This window comes from Bidens hawaiensis, unplaced genomic scaffold (genome assembly GCF_021521415.1).
Source record: "Bidens hawaiensis isolate Kalapana, Puna unplaced genomic scaffold, B.hawaiensis_p1.1 tig00011610_1, whole genome shotgun sequence".
Classification (NCBI taxonomy): Eukaryota; Viridiplantae; Streptophyta; class Magnoliopsida; order Asterales; family Asteraceae; genus Bidens; species Bidens hawaiensis.
This window is the reverse complement of record NW_027491906.1, coordinates 92,796-114,396: the sequence shown is the minus strand read 5'-3', so window position 1 is coordinate 114,396 and position 21,601 is coordinate 92,796. Positions and strand designations below refer to the sequence as shown.

Below are 21,601 nucleotides of genomic sequence, written 5' to 3'. Positions count from 1 at the left end.
TAACAAGGCTTTTGCTAATATACCACAAAATCACTCGCATATTTTTCTAGAAAAAAACGCTAAAAAATCATTGTTCTGCTTGTAAACTTATAAATGTTTAAAATGAAGTATTTTAATGAAACACATGAAACTTGTTGGAAAAAAATTTGGATCAATGTAATTTTCGTATTTTGGACATAGTTAAAATATATATAACTGCAGTTAATATAATTGTTAACTATCTCGTTTGTGTTCTATGTTGTGAGAGCTTCTTAACGAACCAAACCGTGTCCAAAACGGACATAAGATGAATGAGATGTCGATGTCCGAAGTTGGGTATTTGAAATGTTAAGTTGTCAACTTTAACAAATAAAGCAAAAGAAGTGGGAACTTGTCCCACATTGGTAGAGCCGATTGCTTGCAATGCTGGTATCTGCATTCCGCTGGTCTATGTACGGATCACATGCTAGCATGCATCATATGAAAGGTTGGGAGTTGATTGAATTGATTAAAATAATAAAAGACAGACGTTTAATGTCACTTATTATTATCATCAATTTTGTCCAACTCAAGAGCCTTAGGAGTTAGGATTGAATTGATTAAAATAATAAAAGACATTAAAAACGTTTAATGTCACTTATTATGATCATCAATTTTTGTCCAACTCAATAGTCTTATATGAGCAAGATGAGTCTTGCGAAATATATTACTTTTAGTTTTATAAGATCATCAACTTATATCAAAATATAAACACTCGTGAAGGTTGTGACGATTCTGCATCTGCTCCTTTCTTTGAAGTTTCAAGTTCCAATTTGGGTGCCCGGTCCTCCCCGACAATACTAACTGCTTTGGCTGATGTATCCTGAGAAACAGACGGATTCTCTTAGGAGACCCACAATCTGTTTTAAGGAACCCATTTAAACACAAATCCTCAGCCCCATTTTACTTTTTCATTTATTTTGTTTCCTTGTACTTGTTTAATTAGTTGTAACTTTCAGTTCAAAATATTATAATTTACCGCTTTCGTTATTCTGTATTATAGTTCACATTAATAAAAAATTGTGTTTTATTGTTATTCCAAGAACGGATTTCCTACAAAACTTTTTATTTCTTCATTTATTTTTTCAAGATTTACCTAAAGTACTAGGAAATTTTGAAGGAAAAAAATAACCAATTTATTCAATAAAAAAATTACACAGCAACAATACAGTATACATGCATGACATTGTAGTACGTGTATGACATTGGATCCAACTATACATGCACTTATGGCCTGAACGTTGTCTCGTTAGACCACCTTATCCATCAAATGGTTTCAAAATCACTCAAAACAACTTTAAAGATATGACACTGGTTTACACAGCCAAAAAGGAAAATAAATATTTCACCATTAAACCCTAGAATCATTTCAACATTCACCTCAACATCTACACACACACACCAAGTTAGATCTACTAGAACAACCACATGTCAAACAACATAACTAAATCTTTAAAACCTTCCCTCCAAGTTAAACAAGTGTTCAAAAAACTGTGTTGCGGGACCCACCAAAGTTATCTCTGCCCTTGTTCCGACCCAGACCCACGTGCAGGTGACTCGGCAGCTACATTGCTAGTCGACGCGTTTTCAGCCGGTGGTGGGACCCCCCATTTACCTTCTGATTCTAGTGGTTCAAACACATGAACCGCCCCATCTGAAAGCCCTAGTGCAAACTGATTCGGTTCTTGTGGGTGTGCTGCGATCACCATCGGGTGCACATTTAGATTGCTGCAACAAACATAACCAACCGCTTTTAAAACCGTTGGTCAAACTGGGTCAAACTGCTATTAAGCTTTAAAGAAATATACCTGAGAACTGAAGGGGAAAGATTAACGGATGGATTGATGCGACACCGTAAACGTAGGTTAGATGCGGTGAAGACACACACAGTTGCGTCCATGAAACACGCGTATATGAGTTGACTATCGCATGAGAATGTGGCGTGTGATATTTTGACGGATGCTTCACGTGGGACCCACTGAAGAAGTAAACAGAAAAAGAACATAATGTCAATGATAAGATAATGTCACAGTTTCAACCCGTTTACTTGAAAACCGTTATATATAAGATCAAAACTTCAAAATCAAAACTTAATATAAGCTTGTTTAAAAAACGAGTCCAAGCTTCACTTGTTGAGATCAAGCTGGCTTGCGAGCCTAAACAAGTCTATAATTTATATAACTTTTATTTAATATAATAAGTATATACTTATATGATTATAACTATTAGATACAAAGTTCTGATAAAAATAACAAAATAATTACTATGTTACAACAATTATATATAAAAATATTTAAAAAAATCTATAAACTAGTTAACAAATATGCGAGTCAAATCTCGAGCTTGATACAATTACCACAAACCGAGCATAGCCCCACCTCAAATAAAAGATGTGAAATAAAATTCTGACCTGTTTTACACAGTCTAGTTTTGATGTCTCATATATAGCGAGTTGAGCCTCGTGTACAACAAGAAAATGGATCTGATCTTGATGAAACTGAACCCGAGTGTCTGACAATGACTGTGGCAAGTATTTTGACTTTTGTTTTTCCCATCCATCAGAACTCCATACACAAATCTAAAACAATATCATTTCACAAAAAAAAATATTAATAATTGTTTTCATTAAAATTCAGCTAAATTCGGAGAAAATGTTACTAACCAACCAACCTGTTGATCTGCACCAGATGACACAAGAACATTGAGCACATTAGAGAAAGCAAGACCCGTAATTCTTTGCGAGTGGCCTTTAAGTTTGCTTTTGACCTTCACGTCAAAAACCATTAATTAGAATTAAAACAAATAAGAAAAAGGTCAAACTGATGGGTCAAACAAATTAAAACAAGTTTGGGTCAAAATAAGTCTTTTTTATGTGATTCGGGTTGGGTTGTTCAACCCATTTGAGTAAGAGTCTGCACGGGTCGGTTTAGGTCGGGTTTGGGCTCAAATCGAACCAAAAACTGAAAGTCTGCTTTTGGGTTTTTCAAAATCGCTTTGTTTTGTTTTTTCGCTATTCAAAATGGGTTCGCTTCCATTTTGGTTTTTTCGGTTTTACCATGTCACTTGAAAATTTTTAGCTGAATAAAGATAGCCCAAAATAATAAATTTGGTCTTAAACTTTGGGCCTATTAACTTTTAGGTTACCACATTTATTAATCTCTTAATAATCACTTAAAATCGGTTTTTCAGATCTAATCACGCTTTTCTGTTGATGCAAAATCGAAACCGAATCGAAAACTCGGTTTTTTAGAGCACATAAAACCAAACTGTTAGTTTTCCTATTGGGTTCGTAACGCCAGTTATTTCAATTACGGTTCAGTTATTTCAGTTTCGTGCACAGCCCTACAATTGACCTGTTTCATTTTAACCAACTCTTTTATATTTTACAGAATCCGTCCACTTATAAGTCAACGGGTTAAAATTATCACCTTGATAAAGACATTTAAAAAATAAAATAAATAAAGCCAAACGTCTATGTAATACTTTACCTCATCCACACGAACATTATATATTTGAATTGTGGAATCATCCATTCCAATAGCAATAATATTATTATCTTGAGGATGAAAAGCCAGAAATGTGGCTGTTGGTGGTGGGGACATGAACGTTGTCATTGTCTGCGTTGACCAATTCAATAAGTCAATCAGGTTGACCTCAAAAGTCAAACTTTATTTGTTTTTGCAAAATTAGAGAAGGTAAAAAGGAAAAAATAGCATTACCTTGAATGTCATCATGTTAAATAAAGAAATCTTTCCTCCTGATGCTGACATCACATATGAATCATTCTTTGATAAAGCAAAACATGAGACTGATTCTTCAGGGTTCATGTCCGCCACATCATTCGTCATCAAAATCCCACTTGAAGGTTGCCATAATTGTGGTGAAATACTCGCTGTTGCCTGCAATTAGGGGTTGAGAGTGTTTATATAACTAGGCCTATAAATAGACCGAACATTCAGTGAACTGTGCGTGAACCGTTCAGCGGGAAATTTTTTATTAATAATCTCACCTTGCCACTTGAGTTACGCTCGCTACGTTGCCATTTCCATAACAAATGAATCGCATTTGATGCTAATGCCAAAATGGCATTTCCCGAATTTGTATATATTAATCTTGATATCTGCACAATATAAAACAGCAATTAAATATTTCCACCCAAATTTATTATAAATCAGAAACAAACCTTTGTTACTCTCATGTTTTTCGGAAGCTTCAGTGACCGACACTCAGAAGATTCACTTATTTCGGTGAGCTTCCAAATCTTTGATTTGTCATTAGACTCTTCAGTGATTCTTGGTTTCACATCTGTTAAGTTTCTGGTATCTCCATTCTGGAAGAATAATGTTTATAACCATTAATATGAACAGAAAGCAGGTGCAAATATTTTTCTAAGTCAAAACATGAACACTGACCATTCCAGAGATAGAGCCGACTGAGGCAACCCTTTCAGTTAATCCAGCACTAGTAGGCGTGGCAGAGGCGGTGGCAGCCGATATTGCATTGTTTATAGCAGGCTGCACAGTATAATAATTATATAAATAAATGTTAAAAGGTAAATTTTAGAGGTGAAATTTGGCGCATTTCAATAGGAACGGGTTCATTCGGGTTGATGTATCCCAAGTCCCAAATGGGTCGAGCCGCGGGGGGGATGGGTGGGGTGTGTGTGTGTGTGTGTGTGTAGGATTTGGATCTCATCAGAACTCCACAAATTAAAGTAATGTTGATTTACCCATCTTGCCATTTCAAGTAATGTTGATTTACCTTTGGAGCTTCGGGTGTTCTAGATGCGGCATCATAAGAAAGATTCTCAAAAGTGCGAAGCAGTCTAAGGCCATCAGAATTTGCCAAAATCTTGATTCCATTTTCATTTGATGAAACAGCCAATAAGGCGCCATCTTTATTAAATCGAATACGCGGGTTTGCCTTCATTTAACAAATTATAATCAACAACAAATTAAACTTTATAAACTTATAATAAGTTAAATAGTATTAGGATGTTTTTCTGCAATTTAAAGTTGTAATATTCAGAGTTTGGGTGTCTGACAAATACTCATTGTTCCAAGAATTAATAGATAAATGACCAAAGAAACCTTTTTATAATAAAAAGAGAGTATGCCATGAACTTAAACAAGCTCGAAGCCCGAGCCCAGGCCTAAAAATAAGCTTGTTTAATAAATAGGATTTGAACCTATACTAAAGGTTTAGAAGACCTCTGTCCTATCCTAACCATGAACGCCCTCGTTTCATAGTCCTACCCCACATAATGAATTTTATCACTTTGATAAGAATAACAACGAGCCCGAGCCTGAACTTCACTTATAGAGCTAGACCTGGCTCGCGAGCCTAAGCATGCCTATTATTTAGACAATTCTTATATATAACAATTATGATTAAAATTTATGAAAAAACAATTACAAATGTAAAGAAAGTAATTAACAAATAATGAACGAGCCAAACCAAGCCCGAGCCCGAGCTGAAGCGGGATCTAAGCTCAGTTCAAGCTTGTAAAACAACTCACGAGCCGAGCTTCAGCCTTAAAGTATCAGTTTTGATGCAGTTTTTATTAGATCAATTATCTAAACTATGATTATTCGATCCCTAAATACTTTCATATAAGTAGAAATCAAAAGCACAATTACTTCATCCAAACAAAAAAATATTATTATTATTATTATTATTATTATTATTATTATTATTATTATTATTATTATTATTATTATTATTATTATTATTATTATTATTATTATTATTATTATTATTATTATTATTATTATTATTATTATTATTATTATTATTATTACCGGAAGACCTCCATCGGCATCCACGCTCATCAAAAGTTGAGTATTATCCATATCCCAATATTTAATAGCAAAATCATCACCAACTGCCAAAAATCGGTTTTTTGTTGTATCGAATTGAACAACACCTAAAGATCGTTTACGGAACCCGAGATACGTTCGTTTAACTGCTCCTTCACTTTCATTCCATTCCACAATATGTGATTCTCCATCTTTGCTTGTCCCACACGAAAAGAGTCCAAAATTTTGATTGAAAAAATTAACAAAAAGTTAAAGCCCCAAACATATAAAGGGCCGAATAACAGAAAAGTAGTTAATCTAGATTAAATGTGACATTTTCAACCCGTTTACTTATTAATGGGCAGATTCAGGTTATTTTTTATCAACGACTTAAATCCGTAAAGTTTCAAAAAGAATTAAATACATTGATGGTCCTTGTGGTTTGGTCATATTGTAACTTCAGTCCCTAAGTTTCAAAAACTACAACTTTAGATAAAGGTTAACTATTTCCATTAAGTGAATAAGTGCACATGAAATTACCAAAACAAACTTAACATTATATATTAGGCAGGAAGTGTTTCGGGTCAGCCATACCAAACCCGCCCATTTTGTGGATCCATATGAAACAAACCTGGTTCCATCAGCACTATACGCCATTGTTGTACACCAGCGACCAGGTGCCTCATAATCAACTCGGGATCCCATGTTATCATATAACCAAGCTTTTATCTTCCCATCAAGAGCTGTTGAAAATATAAACTGAAAAAAAACAGTTAAAAAAATTAGTTAAGAGATACAAAATTGCTTTTACCGATGATGATTTTATCACAGGTAAGCGATAGCATGTGATATGTGTAAATCACAAAATTAGCTAATGAAAGGAAACTAGTGAATTTTGTAAAATTTGTTTTAAGAAAAACCAATATTGTAGAAATACATAATGTTATTTGTTTAAGAAAAACCAATATTGTAGAAATACATAATGTTATATGTACAGTTTGTAAAAAAAAAAAAAGAAAAAAGAACAAGGACTAGGTGACTCCTAACAACACGACATGAAAATAATCGGGTTTTGGGCTGGTATATCAGATATACGGTCATGTTCAGGTTGACCCAACAACACGACACGAAAATAATCAGGTTTTGGTTTAGAAATTGCGCCGTGTTCGGGTTGACATTTTTAACTAAACGGGCACATAATGTTATATGTACAATTTGCAAAAAAAAAAAAAGACTAGGTGACTCCTAACGGCACGACACAAAGATAATCAGGTTTTGGGTTGGCATATCTAAACCCATTTAGAAATTGTGTCATATTCGGGTTGACATGTTTTACCTAATTAACCTGTTTAGTTAAACATGTCAGCCCACTAATCCACTTTTTAACAACCTACTAACTCGATTAACACGTTTACAACTTATTTGACCCCCGTCGACCCATTGGCATGTTTGGATAAATCATAAATGGATTAAACGGGTCATGACCAGGTAACACAATTTTAAATGTGTGCGAGTTAGGGTTGATGCTGTTTGGTCATGTTCGATTTAAACAATTCAACCCCCAAACCCGACACGATTGACACTCCTGCTTTAAACCATTTAATTAAAAAAAAAAAACTGTAATCATCTGAAACTTATTTTTTTTTTTTAAATCCACTCTTTTTACTTAAAAACTACTCATTTTGCAAAAAGTTACCTGAATATTTTCTTTATAGTGAGGGCACACGGAATATACTGGAGCATCATGACCTTCAAAAGTGTACTGGCGTGCACCCGTTGCAGCATCCCATACCTATGAAACAATATAATATTCATTATCATCATAACTAACCATTAATGTATATTATTAATTTGATTGGAAATATGTTCATATATTAAACGAACCTTGATGGTTTTATCATCCCCACATGTTATTACACAAAGTTGCTTATTGGGATGAGAGAAAGCAAGATCATTTACTCCACCAACATGGGCATCAATCTGTAATAAAACTAATAAATCAATTAAGTTAATGTAATTAAAGAATATGATTATATACGAATAGAAATAGATAGACAGACCTCTAGATGCTGTCTAACATCATCAGCACCATGATATGAATATATTTGTACAATGTGTCTTGAATATGCAACTCCTGTTCATATGAAACAAAATAATCGGTACCACCTTTTTTTAGTGCAAAAAAGGTAAAAAAGAAATGAACTTTTTATCTTTTGGAATTAATTTATATCACTAAAAGCTCAAAGCTTTATATATATCCTCCATAATATATATCATATTTACTCATTTCATAGTAAGGTAAATAAAAACAAATTGTTTCACTTGAATAAAATAGAAAATATTGTATATCATACGAGTACATAACGTTCTCTTCGTTTATTCAATGAAACAAAGTGTTGTAACTTATAACTAACTGATATTATTTTATTACTCATGCATGAGTAATATGATATATTAGAAACTTTTGACTTTTGACCCGTTTGATCCATTAGAAATTAGAAAGAAAACATAACTAGAATTGACCCATACATAAGTAGACGGGTCGAATTGACTTACCAAATAATTGACCATCTGGGCTCCAAATTACACGGTTCACAGAGACACTGGGGTCTTTTACAAGAGCAGCCTGAATTTAATAAAATGAAAACATTACCTACAGAACTAAAAGAAACCTTAATGAAATCACAATATTTAAATGTTATAAACACCTGCATAGGCATTGAACATGCACTGAGATCCCAAACTTTGAAATTTCTAAGAACCAATATTTCCCGGGAACCAACTTCCCACAATCCAATATCACCTACATTTGTTCCAACTGCATGCAACCACAAAGTTAATATCCAATTCAAAGTCAACAAAAGGTCAAAATGTTGACTCTGGTCATTTGACTTCAGCAAAAGAATACTGAATCTGGGGCTGTAATGAACCGAATGAGGCATTGTTCATGTCGCTCGTTAAGCTTTTATCGCAAACACGAACGGTTAACGAACACGTAACCGAACAAAATTGTGCTTCATGTCCGTTTGTTAAGGAAATGATTATGATTGTTTTCGTTAGTTAATTCCATAAACTTACATAAATAAACAAACATAAACGAACACAAACAGAACATAATAATTTAAAATAAAAACAGCATTCTTATTATTTGGGAAGCTGTTATAAAGGCCATCAACCCACATCAGCCTTTTTATAAATTCTCGGGGTAAAATCATTTATTAATCAATCTTGAAAAATATAGTGGTTTTAGTAATTATTTAAGTTCAAATGATTTTTAGTTTGATAATCCTTTCATAAATTATCTGTAGATCTATTTATTCAATGTCATCATTGATAAAGACCAATTCATCATATTTAAAAGGTTACAAGAATTAAGTAAAAAACAGATGTATTTCTATGAAGAACTTCTTATGATTCAAACTTCATTATTGTATGGTAAATATCATTTCGTTTAGTAATTTCATCTTTTTCTTCAACTGCCCGTGTAACAAGGGTCCATAAACTAGTATCCATAATAATTATATATCTAAAATCTAAATCATCCAACTTTCAAACCACTATGAAGATCATTCAGCCACATCAGCACTTTATAAGGTTTACCAGTGATAGAAAGTCCAGTGACCAAATTAGAAATGAAGTGAAAGTAAATTTCTATTGACTTTAATTTGACGACTTACAAAAAGTTAAAATATTTGACTTTTTATAAAGTTTTGTAATGATTTTGAAAGTCCGGTGACCATATTAGAAACAAAGTGAAAGTAAGCTTCTATTGGCTTTACTTTAGACCATTTATGAAAAGTAGAAATTTTCGACTACCTAATAGTAACGTTTGTTGAATTGGATGAAAATCCATGCTCATAGGAGATGAACCCTGGTTTAACGTTCGTGCAACGGTTTTGGGCAAATCATCAGGTGCACTAAAAGCTTGCGTATGACTATTATGCCCTTGGAATGCGGCGGGCAACACGATAATCGGTATATTTGCCTAAAGAATGTGACAAAATAGAAACAAGAAATAGTTTAATGTAATGCTTATAAACTAATAAGAAAAATATGATGAGAATAATAACGATACTTTGTAATACCTCTTCGGTTATGCCCATGGGTCTAGTTCTTTTGCTCATCTGATCCGAATCACCAGTCGGGAAGTCTAAAGAAGGATTTGTTAGAGTTCTTGGATGCTTCAAAGCGGCTGTAAATATTTTGAAAAAAAATCAGTTATTATTGTGTTTCCAATATTGTTGTAACTAGTTATTTTATTCAAAGATTTAGGTATTATTGTTTTTCCAATATTGTTGTAACTAATTGTTTTATTCAAAGATTTAGGTATTATTGTTTTTCCAATATTGTTGTAATTAATTTTTTATTCAAGTATTTAGGTTATTATTGTAAAAATATTGTTTTTCTAAAAATAATACTGTTTATTCAAAAAATGCATATGTTATATCACCACTTTCAACTAGGGGTGGCAATTTTTGACACGGCACAAAAATAATTAGGTTTTGGCTTGCCATATCTAACTTGTTTTAAAAAACAGGTTGTGTCTGGGCTGATCTATTTATTGAAATGGATTGGGTTCGAATTGAAATGTTTAACCCGTTTAGTTAAAATGGTCGACCCAACAACATGTTTTGTTAAACAGGCCAACCAGAACACGATCCGTTTATGACCCATTTAATAAACAGAACGGTTTAATCCATTTAGTTAAAAAGATTGGCCCGCCAACCTTTATAGTTATATAGGTTGACCCACTAACCTGTTTAACCCATTTTATAACAGCCCACCAACTCGATTAACACGTTTACAACGTGGTTATCACCCACCAACCCATTTGACAACCCTCTTTTTAACACGTTTTATGACAGTTAATTATATTATTTGAACTGTTATAAGATAACAAAGTAACCTGGAATAGAGGGCCCACCAAGCCCAATTGCACTGCCGGATACACTAGGATGAGCTACTTGAGGAGGATTAGACATCCAACCAGCAAGTGGGGTCGGAACGGTTGGTTGAAACGGCTGCAAATTTATATGTTAGTTTAGTCAAAATGCCCAAAAAAGACAAAATAAAGTCAATTAACAAACCCCGTGTGCACCCAAAGGAGGAAAGCCTCCAGCTTTAGGTAATGGCCCAAGCAACGGATTATTTGCAGGCGATGGGGCCCGTGCACCGTTCGGCTGACCACACGAATGGTCAACAAATAGCGTTTTGATATCAGGATTCGGTCTAGGGTTTTTACAAAGTTGATGCTGCCAATTCAAACTAGCACAAAAAATAAATAACATCAGAGTCTAAAGTTAATTATGATTATGCCAAAATAATAATGTTTATATCACTCACGCACCTTTGATTAATTAAGGTTCTTAACCTTGAATTTTTAAGGTTAGGAAATTGTAATTTGTCACGAAACAAAGGATTTGCTTCGATAAGCTTCTTGAGCTCAACTAACATTATAGCTCTTGCTGATTTTGTATCTCCATATTTTGACAATTGCTCGTTTTCCCTTTAAATACAAGAAACCGACATCAAACATTCAAATCCATTCTAGATTTAATTAAAATTTATTATTTAAAGTACCTGAAATTCTCCAATGTCAATAATTGAGTTATCTCCTTGAAAAGGTCTTCATTAAATGAAGCAAATACTTTAAGATCCTTTACAAGAATCTCCACCGCCTTCGATCGATCATGCCTAAAACAGAAATTCGATACATTTATATTTTAAATTATCATAAGTAGCCATTGATTTGAAAAAGAAAAACAAAAGCACTTACTTATCCAATGCTTCAAGATACTTCTGCTTCCTGATTTCGAAAAATATCTTCATCGAATAGCAGTGTTTATTGACCTAGAAAAGGCCTATGACAGTGTGCCACGACAGGTGCTCTGGGAGTGCTTGGAGGGTAGAAGAGTGCCCAGGAAATACATAGAGATAATAATGGATATGTATACCAGGAGTGAAACAAGTGTCTGTGCGCCAGTGGGGGATACTGATTTCTTTCCTGTAGAGGTAGGTCTTCACCAGGGGTCATCGTTGAGCCCATTTCTTTTTGCAGTAGTCTTGGATGAGTTGTCAAAGTCGATTCAGGGGACTCTCCCGTGGTGCATTATGTTCGCAGACGATATTGTGTTATTTGCTGAGAAAAAACAAGATCTAAACATGAGGCTTGAGGAGTGGCGAACAACCTTAGAGACAAAAGGTTTAAAGATTAGCCGATCTAAGACGGAGTACCTCCACTGTGATTTTAGTGGGATAAACGACAATGAAGACGCACAGATCACAATTGAAGGGCAGGTGGTCCCGCAGGTAACGAAGTTCAAGTATTTAGGATCATTTGTACAGAGCGGTGGGGAATTAGACAGTGATGTGACCCACCGAGTTCAGGTAGGATGGTGTAGATGGAAAGCAGCCACATGTATATTGTGCGACAAGAGTTTCCCGATTAAACTAAAGGGAAAATTCTATAGGGTGGCAGTTAGACCTGCAATACTATATGGAACAGATTGTTGGGCCATCAAGAAGGCACAAGTGCGGAAGATGGAGGTAGCAGAAATGAGAATGCTACGTTGGATGTGTGGGCACACAAGGCTAGACCGAATAAGAAACGTTGTGTTTCGCGAGAGATTAGGGGTGGCGAACATAGCAGACAAGATAAGAGAGTGGAGATTGAGATGGTTTGGACATGTAAAGAGAAGACAGACGACGAATCCTGTTAGATCCGTAGAAAACATTACTATAGAGTGGAGGAGGGGTAGAGGACGACCGAAATTGACTTGGGATGAGAGGATTAGGCATGATTTGATAGACCTAAACCTCTCCGAGGACATGGTTGAGGATAGGAATTTGTGAAGAAGTAGAATTAAAGTTAAGGATTTTTAGAGAGAATTGAATACCTTAGGGCTTAGACTTAACTTATTTAGGTCACATACCATAATGGTATTTTCCTTACATATATTATTATTATTATAATTATTATTAGCTTTTATATAGCTGTTAAACTGTGATCTTATTATTAATATTATTATAATTAGTAGTAGTTTTTATATAACTGTTAAACTTTGATTTCCTTTATTTTGCTTCATACACATGTACTTAGAGCCGAGGGTCTCTCTGGAAGCCACATCTTTATTCCTTTGGATAGAGGTACGGTGTGCCTACATCCCACCCTCCCCAGACCCTACTTATAGCTTTGCTGTCGGTGGGATTAAACTGGGCATGATTGATTGATTGATTGATCTTCATCGAATAACGATTATCATCAACTTTCGTAAACCCCGAAAGATACTTCTCGACATCATCCCAGTTCCCATTTTGTACCTCATCCTCAAAATACTTCAAGTTAAAGAAAAACCCTGATTCTTGTTCCAACCTATAATATATAAAACCATACAAAATCTTTTTAAAAATCAATTATTTAATTATTGCACCAAAGCTATTACAAACCCCCTTTTGGATACCAAACCCGAGCCTACTAAAAATTACATATGCCAAAAATACCCTCTTTGTCATGACATTTTATTATTATATAATTTAGGGGCAACTAATTTAGGCCAAATAGCCCTAACTTCATCTTACTAAATCCATACATAGCAACACCTTTGATCATCCAGTACTAAAATAATAACAATAAGATGAAAGTTGAAAGGCTAATTTGTTTATTTAAAAAGGAAAATGTGAAATTAAGGGCTTACTTGTGGACAGTTTCTTTAAATTTTTCTTCATCAAGAAACTGTAGGATCAAGAAGACAAGCTCTCGGCTTAAAGACGACATTGGCGTATGTAATTAAATTAGGGTTCAGATCTGTGAAAACCCAGCAAGCAAGAAACAGTCCGGGTCGGCTTTACCCAAACCAAACAAGATGATCAATCAATTATAAAGCTAAAAAAAGTAACTTAAAACATAGTATTTGAAAACCAACAACTATCTGTCCGAGGACAAAAGAATTTCACGTCACGTGTACTATGATATAAAATATTATGGGAAAATGTTAACATGCTAATTGTGATAATCAAGTATAGTAATTATATATACGGGTAGAGTAATTATGTAATCCATAACAAATTTTTATAAAATCAAACCGCTTTCAAACATCAAGACTGATAAAGATAAAATTAAGTTTCAAACAAAAATTGAGTTCCACAGATCAAAATGAAACCAAAGACTGATGAAAATCAAGTTATAAAAATAAAAGAAGACGTAATTCGATCTTAGTCATACAAGCCAGAGATGAAGCTATCATTCCATAGGAGGTGATGGTTATCAGTGAAGCTTCAATTTTGCACGAGATTTCAATAGTGATGTTGGTGGTGCTATGAGATTGAGGTTGTTAAAATTTATGTGACGAAGAGATTTGGTGATGGTTGCAAACGCGGCATCTCATAATTGATAGGCGATGTTAATCCCTGATTAAAAGCGTCGGAACATGCGAGAGGCACGCTGTAATTGTTTCAATGCACACAGCATTATTAAAGTGATAGTATTTAAGCAACTCATTCATTTCATTTAACATCAACACAACTTGTTCATTACAAATAAAACAAAGTACAAGAATATAAGTAATTCATTTCACTAACAACCTAATGGTCCAAAATAAAAATAACGTCTTCAAATCGTCAATCAACCAATAATCAAACCTGTAACATTGCACAAAATATATTTTGTCAACACGCATGTTGGTGAGCAATTCCATGATTTTTGTATATATAATATGTGGCAAAAAACTCATATGTGAAACCGTAAATAATGACGACAATTATGGTATGTACATCATAAATAAATGAGGCTCGTTTCTAATAGTTAAAAACTACCAAATTGCAAGGAAGAGTGTATGATCATACTTATTGAGGATGAGGATGAGGTCAACCAACAAAGAAATAAGCATTTAGCAATTAATCATATGAGACATATAACAGACAATCGAGCAATTATTCTATGTAACACATAAACTAGAGTTTGCGGTTTGAGGATCCAAATCTTAAATCATTTTTGTTTGCTTAAGTATGCAAGTTACCCCCCAAATTATAAAAGATAAAACGGGGATGAAATGACTCCCGTGGAATAAGTGGCTTTGATGAAGAAATACTTAGAATAAAACCTTCAAGAAGCGAGTCCAACGGCTTATCGTGCGCGTTCTAGATTGAAAGATCTTGAGTTAATATTGAGTCTTAAAGATAGAATACAAATGATAAAATAATTCATAAAAACAAGGCTTGGGTTTTCGGGATTTTTATATTTTACAAAATGCGGTTAATAAAGTATGTATAAAATGAAATGAGTTTTACATGAAACCGGGTCTTTGATGTTTAGCTTTGCTCAACCTTTGTTAAGTTTTACATAAAGGAGTTGGTTTAGCCTAGTGTGCACGATCCCGCTAATGTACATCAAGATCCGACTTTTAACGGTTTAGTCGGTTTGGGACTTGCTAAAGTACCAAATCTTAATCCAATTACCAAACAATTTAAATATATGAATTGCTTCAATAAATCATTAGCTTAAACAAGTTTGAGAATTTTTATTAATTAAAGTCTCAAACCCAGGTTTAAGTGAGTGTAAGTTGGCATGTCTTAGTATAATACCAAGTTTGGTTTCGACATGTGGCATTCGTCATTTTTATTTGTATTTGGATTCGGATTTGTATTCGTTAAACTGACCCGATTTGTTGTTTCGATGTATTTATTTATCATTTTATCATTAATAAAATATTTTCGACGATTTAAGTATGTCGTTCATTCATTTCCTAACATTTTCGACCAATTAACGAAACTCCGGGATTTAAAGTTTTATGTTACTATTCGGACATAATACGAAAAATTATTCAAGTTATATAACTACTTTCTATTCATTAATTACAACATTCCAAAGTACAAGGTTCATATTGTAATTATATTTTCAATCTTTAATTAAAAAGAAATTCAAACTTAAGGGGCCAATTTAGTAATTATATTTAAATTATAATAACAAAATAATATAACTACCCCAGCCCTCCCCCTGCCCCGCTTTTCCGATGCACTAGTTTTCCAGCGACCCCTAAATCATAAACAAAAACGCGTATTTATCCCAATCAAAGATCGTAACAACTTTCTCCACTAATGGCTAGCAGTAATCATCCGTCATAACACGTAATAACAACCTTTAATGGCCAAATTAAAGTCATAACTGCCTAGAATGCTAATAATATTCAATTACGACCAATAAGCGATATAATGTTAAATATATAGGATCCCTTGTATGGTTTATATAATATTTTATTATTTTTTGTTTGGTTTTTATTAGAATTTGTATGCTACTAATATATTTGTATAATGTAGGTCCCGGGATTTTATCGCGGCTAAAAATGGCGAAAAACGAGCTAAAATAAGCCAAACCGGAGAACCGGAGGATCAGGAAATAAACCGGACCGCATCAAAATTGAACCAGACCGGGCCGATGAGTCCCCACCCCCTACCACGCCGTGCTGTGCAATGAGGGGGTGCAATCCTTGTTGCACGACGCGAGGAGCACCAGATTCTAGAAGTTTCCTTGTTTTTTACCAGTTTTAGGCCTAGAAAACCTATATAAACACCCCTAAACTTAACCTAAGCATACCCTGAGAGAGCCATCCGATTTTGGAGATTTCCCAAGCTTAGGATTGCTACTTTTTCCTTGTTTGAAGGCTAGGAATCATCTGGTGAAGTGCTTATCGATTGAAGACAAAGATTACATGTTTTATGGCTTATTTTCTTTTGTTTTCTATTATTCTCACAATGAATTCCTTTAAGATTATTTTGTTTGATTTTGCAATGATTTGCTAGATATTATAGACTGCCTTGGCACATGATGAACCTTTTTGTTGACATTTGATTTTGATTTGGGATTTATTTTACGTTATGGTTTTATGAATTAACTAAAAGGTTTGATTATGTTTAATTGATGCATATGTGTGCTTAGGATTGCTTAATTGAGTTTTATTATTCCATAGTTGTACTTGATTATTGTATGCCATATGATAGGTTGCTATTAGGTCATCTACTTTGTGTTTTACACTATTTTATGATTGATTTCGAATAAGATCATAGGAATAATATTATTTAATCAAATAAACCTAATGTGCTACTAACCTAAATAGCTATAAGGTGCTAGGTTATTGGTTGGTCTTTGTTAATCAAACTTGCTAGATTTAGTTCTTCGTAAGGAGTCCCTCTAGGTTTGGTTGGTTAATTTTGTCTATCGACTCAACTGAGTATATTAGACCGCCTTTGATTTCCGCAATATAAGGTAGGATTTCGTATAAAGGAACTTGTTCATAACTAATTAGGTGACCGTAAGAAAACCTGATTTTCAAAACTGGTTTGCGTTAAAACTTATTATAAACCTATAGGTGTCTTCTTGAGAAGGATCAGGGGTCCTGTTCGGGTTTTCTTTTAAGCGCCTGTTTTACGATCTCAATTCCATAACTAAATATTTTCCCGGTTAATTGATAACTGAAACTAAGGGGATTCTAGCCTAGGTATTTTCCGTTATCATTTCATTAAAATCAACAAAGGTTGTGTTTGTTTTTTGCTTCAAATGTCTTCAACAGGCTTATGTCTGCGGGCGCGCAGACATAAGCCTTTGAAGACAGTTTGTTTAAAAAAAAATGATCTTAAAACTCCTTCTATTGTCTTAAGAAATAATCTATTTTCATTGGTCTTCACACATCTTCACAACAAACATATCCTCTTATCCACTCTCTGAACATAATACGATGTTGAAACCCTAACCACACCCACAGCCGCACACGTCACCGGCCTGCCGCACCACGTCGCCGAACACCACCGCACTCCACCTGATCTCCGCTCGGTCATCGGACACCCGCATCTACACCTCTATTTTCCTAATTTCTTCTCATAGGAACATGCATTTGTAAAACAGAAATTTGGTTCCTTTTGCTAATATGATACTTGTGTTCTTTCTATCGAAGATTGAAACTTAGGAAGACTTGTTAGGTTATGGCTGCGTTTTTGGTAATTTTGTTATACTTTCGGTTGGTTTGTTAACTATTCATGTTAAATTTAGGACTGATCAAAGGGTCGGGTCGGTTTGGTAATTTTGGTAATTTTGTTATACTTTCGGTCGGCTTGTCAATACAAACTTACAAAATGTTTGTTTTATTATTTATTCAATATTATAAAGATATTAGGCTTTAATTTAAATGAGCGAGCCTCAAGTCGAGCCAACCCGGGCTCGGGCTCGACTCATTTACAGACTGAACCGGCTTGGATTGTTACAAACAAGCTGATTTTGAACAGCCTCTTTTCAAATGAGCTGCAAGATTTTCAATCAACCATATATTTAGGTAGATGGAGTTGGAGCTGCAATTGAGTTGGTAACTGTTTTCATCATTCTACAAACCAACCCATCTAGACACGGTTTGGTTTAATCAAGTAGACCAAACACCAAACTGATAAAAAGCTTGGTTTTACTGAATTGACTGTTTTGACCAAAATATATCATACATCAAAACTCCCATAGTAAATTGTGAACTAAAAATACACCTCAAAGTCATAATAAACCACAGTATAAAGTCATAATGGTAAAAAATTATTCATTAAAACAACATGCAACTTGTAGATAACCGATTATAAATTTATAATTAACAAAAGATAAATTAATAATTTATTGATTAATAAGAACTTATGTTTATGAAGAGTCTTTGAAATTGAATTGATGGTAGATGATGAATAGTTCTGCAGAATGTTGATGAGATGATGATTGATATTATGGATGGTAGGAGTATTTATAAAGATTGATGCTAACATATTTGATTTTGAATTCAATTAGGTTTAGGATTCGTTTAACTGGCTCACCCATAGTTAAATTGGTTAATGGGTAGACATGGCAGTTTGTTAATGGTATTGAAACGACATAGTTCTATACTTTTATTAATTGTAAGTTTTATTATTCTTTTATTTACGAGCCTAGTTCTATAAACTAGGTTATTATTTTTAGCATTAAATAATCATTATTTGTGACTTAATTCTAGATGGAAGATAATGATGGTCGACAACAATGGACGAATGAGGCTATCAGATGCATGTTAGTTACATGTCTTGAAGAAATAGGGAAAGTAGGTAGAAATGGACAAAGCTTGCGTAGAGAGTCTTGGGTTAGGCTAGGAAAGAAACTTAAGGAAGAGTTTAGCATGGATTTGTCTCAAAAGCAGCTTAGAAATGCTTTTGATACTTTGAAAGCAAAATATGTAGGATAGTGTTATTTGAGAAACAAGACTGAAAATCTCTACAATCCACAAACAAACATGTTCACTTTAACGCCTCAAGAATGGGAAGATTTTAAGAAGGTGTGTTTTTAGAACTTCAATATCTTGTCATGTATTAATAAGAATAATGAGAATAGAAAAGTATTTATTTTAGTTCCTATTAATTTGGCGCAGGGTCACCCAAGGGCGATGTCATTGAAAACGCGACCATTGCCTCATCATGACCTTTTCATAGCTGTGTTTGAAGGCCTTAGCGCAAATGGTAGTAATCAATGGGCATCTACACAAGTCCGAACACTTCAGATAGAAGCTACTAGTGTTCATTTAGAAGATGCTGACGGGGACTCTCATGAACAAAGTTATCAGGATGAAGATCCGACCAGTAATGAGGGACCTAGTGTTCGACCCAATAATAAGGCTAAACCCTTTAATGATTCAAAAGTTAGGCCCAAGAAAAAGACTAAAACCTCCATTACCCTAGATGACTTGGCTAGTGATATGCATGATGCACTTAAGTATATGGCGAAAACCATGGAAGACCATCGGTTGATGAATGTTATGAGAAGTTAAAACTAGTTGGGTTAGATCCTATAGATCCCTTGTTTTTGGCAGCATTTAATATTTTTGGTCAGTCAACACAAATGAGACAAGCATGGATGACATTACCATCGAACCCTGAGGTGTTGAAAGAGTGGATTAAGATTACAGGGATGACATTCGGGATGTTCAAGTAGGGAGGGATATGAGTATGTGTTTTGTTTGTTTTGTGTAATTTGAACCATTATGTGTTTTGTGTGTTTGGTGTAATTTGAACCATTATGTGTTTTGTGTGTTGGCTTTATTTGGATGACATTGGCATCGGACCATTATGTGTTTTGTGTTCTAAACCATTATGTAATTTAAACTATTATGTGTTTTATATTTGGCTATTTTCGACAAAAGTTTTTTGGCAACAAATAGGGTAGTTTTTGAGCTTTTTTATGCTTGTTATTGACAGGTTTCTCATGGATTATAATCAAACGTTGTTGCTCCTCATTGTGATGTTCTTGTTTATTCGATACTTTTGGCCGAGACGTCTTAAAAGAAAAAGAGATAACACTTCGGTTATGTCCGGACACCATTTTACTTTAGAGTTGTTGCAAGGGAATGATACACAATGCATTGAACTCTTACGCATGTCGCATGATTCATTTGGTCGAGTTTGCATGCATTTTAGACAAAAAGGTTGGTTAAAAGATAGTAGACATGTATCCCTTGAAGAAAAAATGGCTATGTTTTTTATGATGCTTGGTCACAATCAACGTTTTTCAGTTGTTAAGTGTAGATTTCAACACTCGAAACAAACAATTTATAAGTATTTTCATGAAGTATTGTCAAGAATGATGGAGTTTGCTAAAGAGGTTATAGTACCAACATCTTTTAATTCTAATCGAAATATTTCGGGTCATCATAAGAGATTATGACAAGCTTTTAAGGTACATTATACAATTACTTTGGTGATTTCTTTCCACGTATATTATTAACTATTAAACTCTACGTAGGGAGCAATTAGTGCACTTGATGGAACTTTGATACATGCTATTGTCCCTATTGAGAAACAACATTTATATAAAGGAAGAGGAAAAGGCGATTGTTATCAAAATGTTTTGGCCATATGTGACTTCAACATGATATTTACGTTTCTCGTGGCCGGATGGGAAAGAGTGGCACATGATTCTAGAATATTGTCCGAATCTTTAACAAATACAAATACACCATTTCCATTTCCTCCCCCGGGTATATATTTATGTGAAGAAACACTAAGTGACCCCGGGCAGATTATGGATAATCTGGGGGCTAGATAATGTTTCCCACGAAGGTTAGGTCCAGCAGAGTAAGTTGTACTTTAGGGAACCTGCAAAACAGACACCGTAAGCTCGTCACTGAGAAGGGGGGGGTTCCTCCTTGTGACCACCCTCCGGCGTGAGAATCAGTCTATATTGCTCTTTGAATATAAAAGTATATGAATACTATTAGAGCAATTATCAAGTAAGTTATACGAGATAGTAGATGATCTTACCATTCCAAGATATTGGAGTATTTATAGCCGAAGGTAGGTTTTCTAGAAGGTACAGCCGGCTGAATAGTATTCCTGTTCAACCAACAGTGGATTACGCACAGGCCATACTGGTTGGTGGGTAGGTTACAGCCAACAGTAATAAAGTCGGCTGCACTATTCCACCAACTGTAGACCATGCACGTCCCACTGACTGTGGATTGTACGCAGGCCATGCTGGTTGGTGAATAGGTTACGGCCAACAGTAATACTATTCCACCAACTGTAGGCTGCGCCTGCTCCACAGTGAGGGTTGGTGAGTAGGCAGCGGCTAATAGTGACAAACAGTACTAGAGGGTGCTCCTCCTCGCACTGTTGTCGGTGAGCTGTCACCCTGTGATTGGCTCATGGGCTGTTCTGGTCAGATCGTCTGTCCTATCCATACCTTGGTAGGTATGGTACAAAAGATCTTTCAGAATCAGACTGGCTCATTTGGGCGGGATTGTTCCCGC

General features: G+C 34.6%; 1 protein-coding gene across 1 annotated transcript; it reads right to left on the bottom strand.

Annotated features, from left to right (window-relative positions):
• Nucleotides 1–1,484: 1,484 nt before the first annotated feature.
• LOC143538366 (protein TOPLESS-like) lies at nt 1,485–13,642 on the bottom strand. The gene is made up of 26 exons (XM_077031940.1): nt 13,511–13,642; nt 13,083–13,188; nt 11,593–11,666; nt 11,397–11,510; nt 11,164–11,322; nt 10,904–11,081; nt 10,723–10,837; nt 9,902–10,008; nt 9,633–9,801; nt 8,525–8,634; nt 8,373–8,442; nt 7,877–7,950; nt 7,701–7,796; nt 7,513–7,608; nt 6,449–6,575; nt 5,820–6,055; nt 4,780–4,941; nt 4,425–4,532; nt 4,202–4,348; nt 4,028–4,138; nt 3,738–3,917; nt 3,507–3,635; nt 2,689–2,784; nt 2,429–2,596; nt 1,827–1,996; nt 1,485–1,746 (listed from the first exon to the last, which is right to left on the bottom strand). Exons 1-26 carry the CDS (start codon nt 13,588–13,590, stop codon nt 1,533–1,535), a joined length of 3,396 nt encoding a protein of 1,131 aa, XP_076888055.1. The 5' UTR covers nt 13,591–13,642; the 3' UTR covers nt 1,485–1,532.
• Between the last annotated feature and the right edge of the window lie 7,959 nt (nt 13,643–21,601).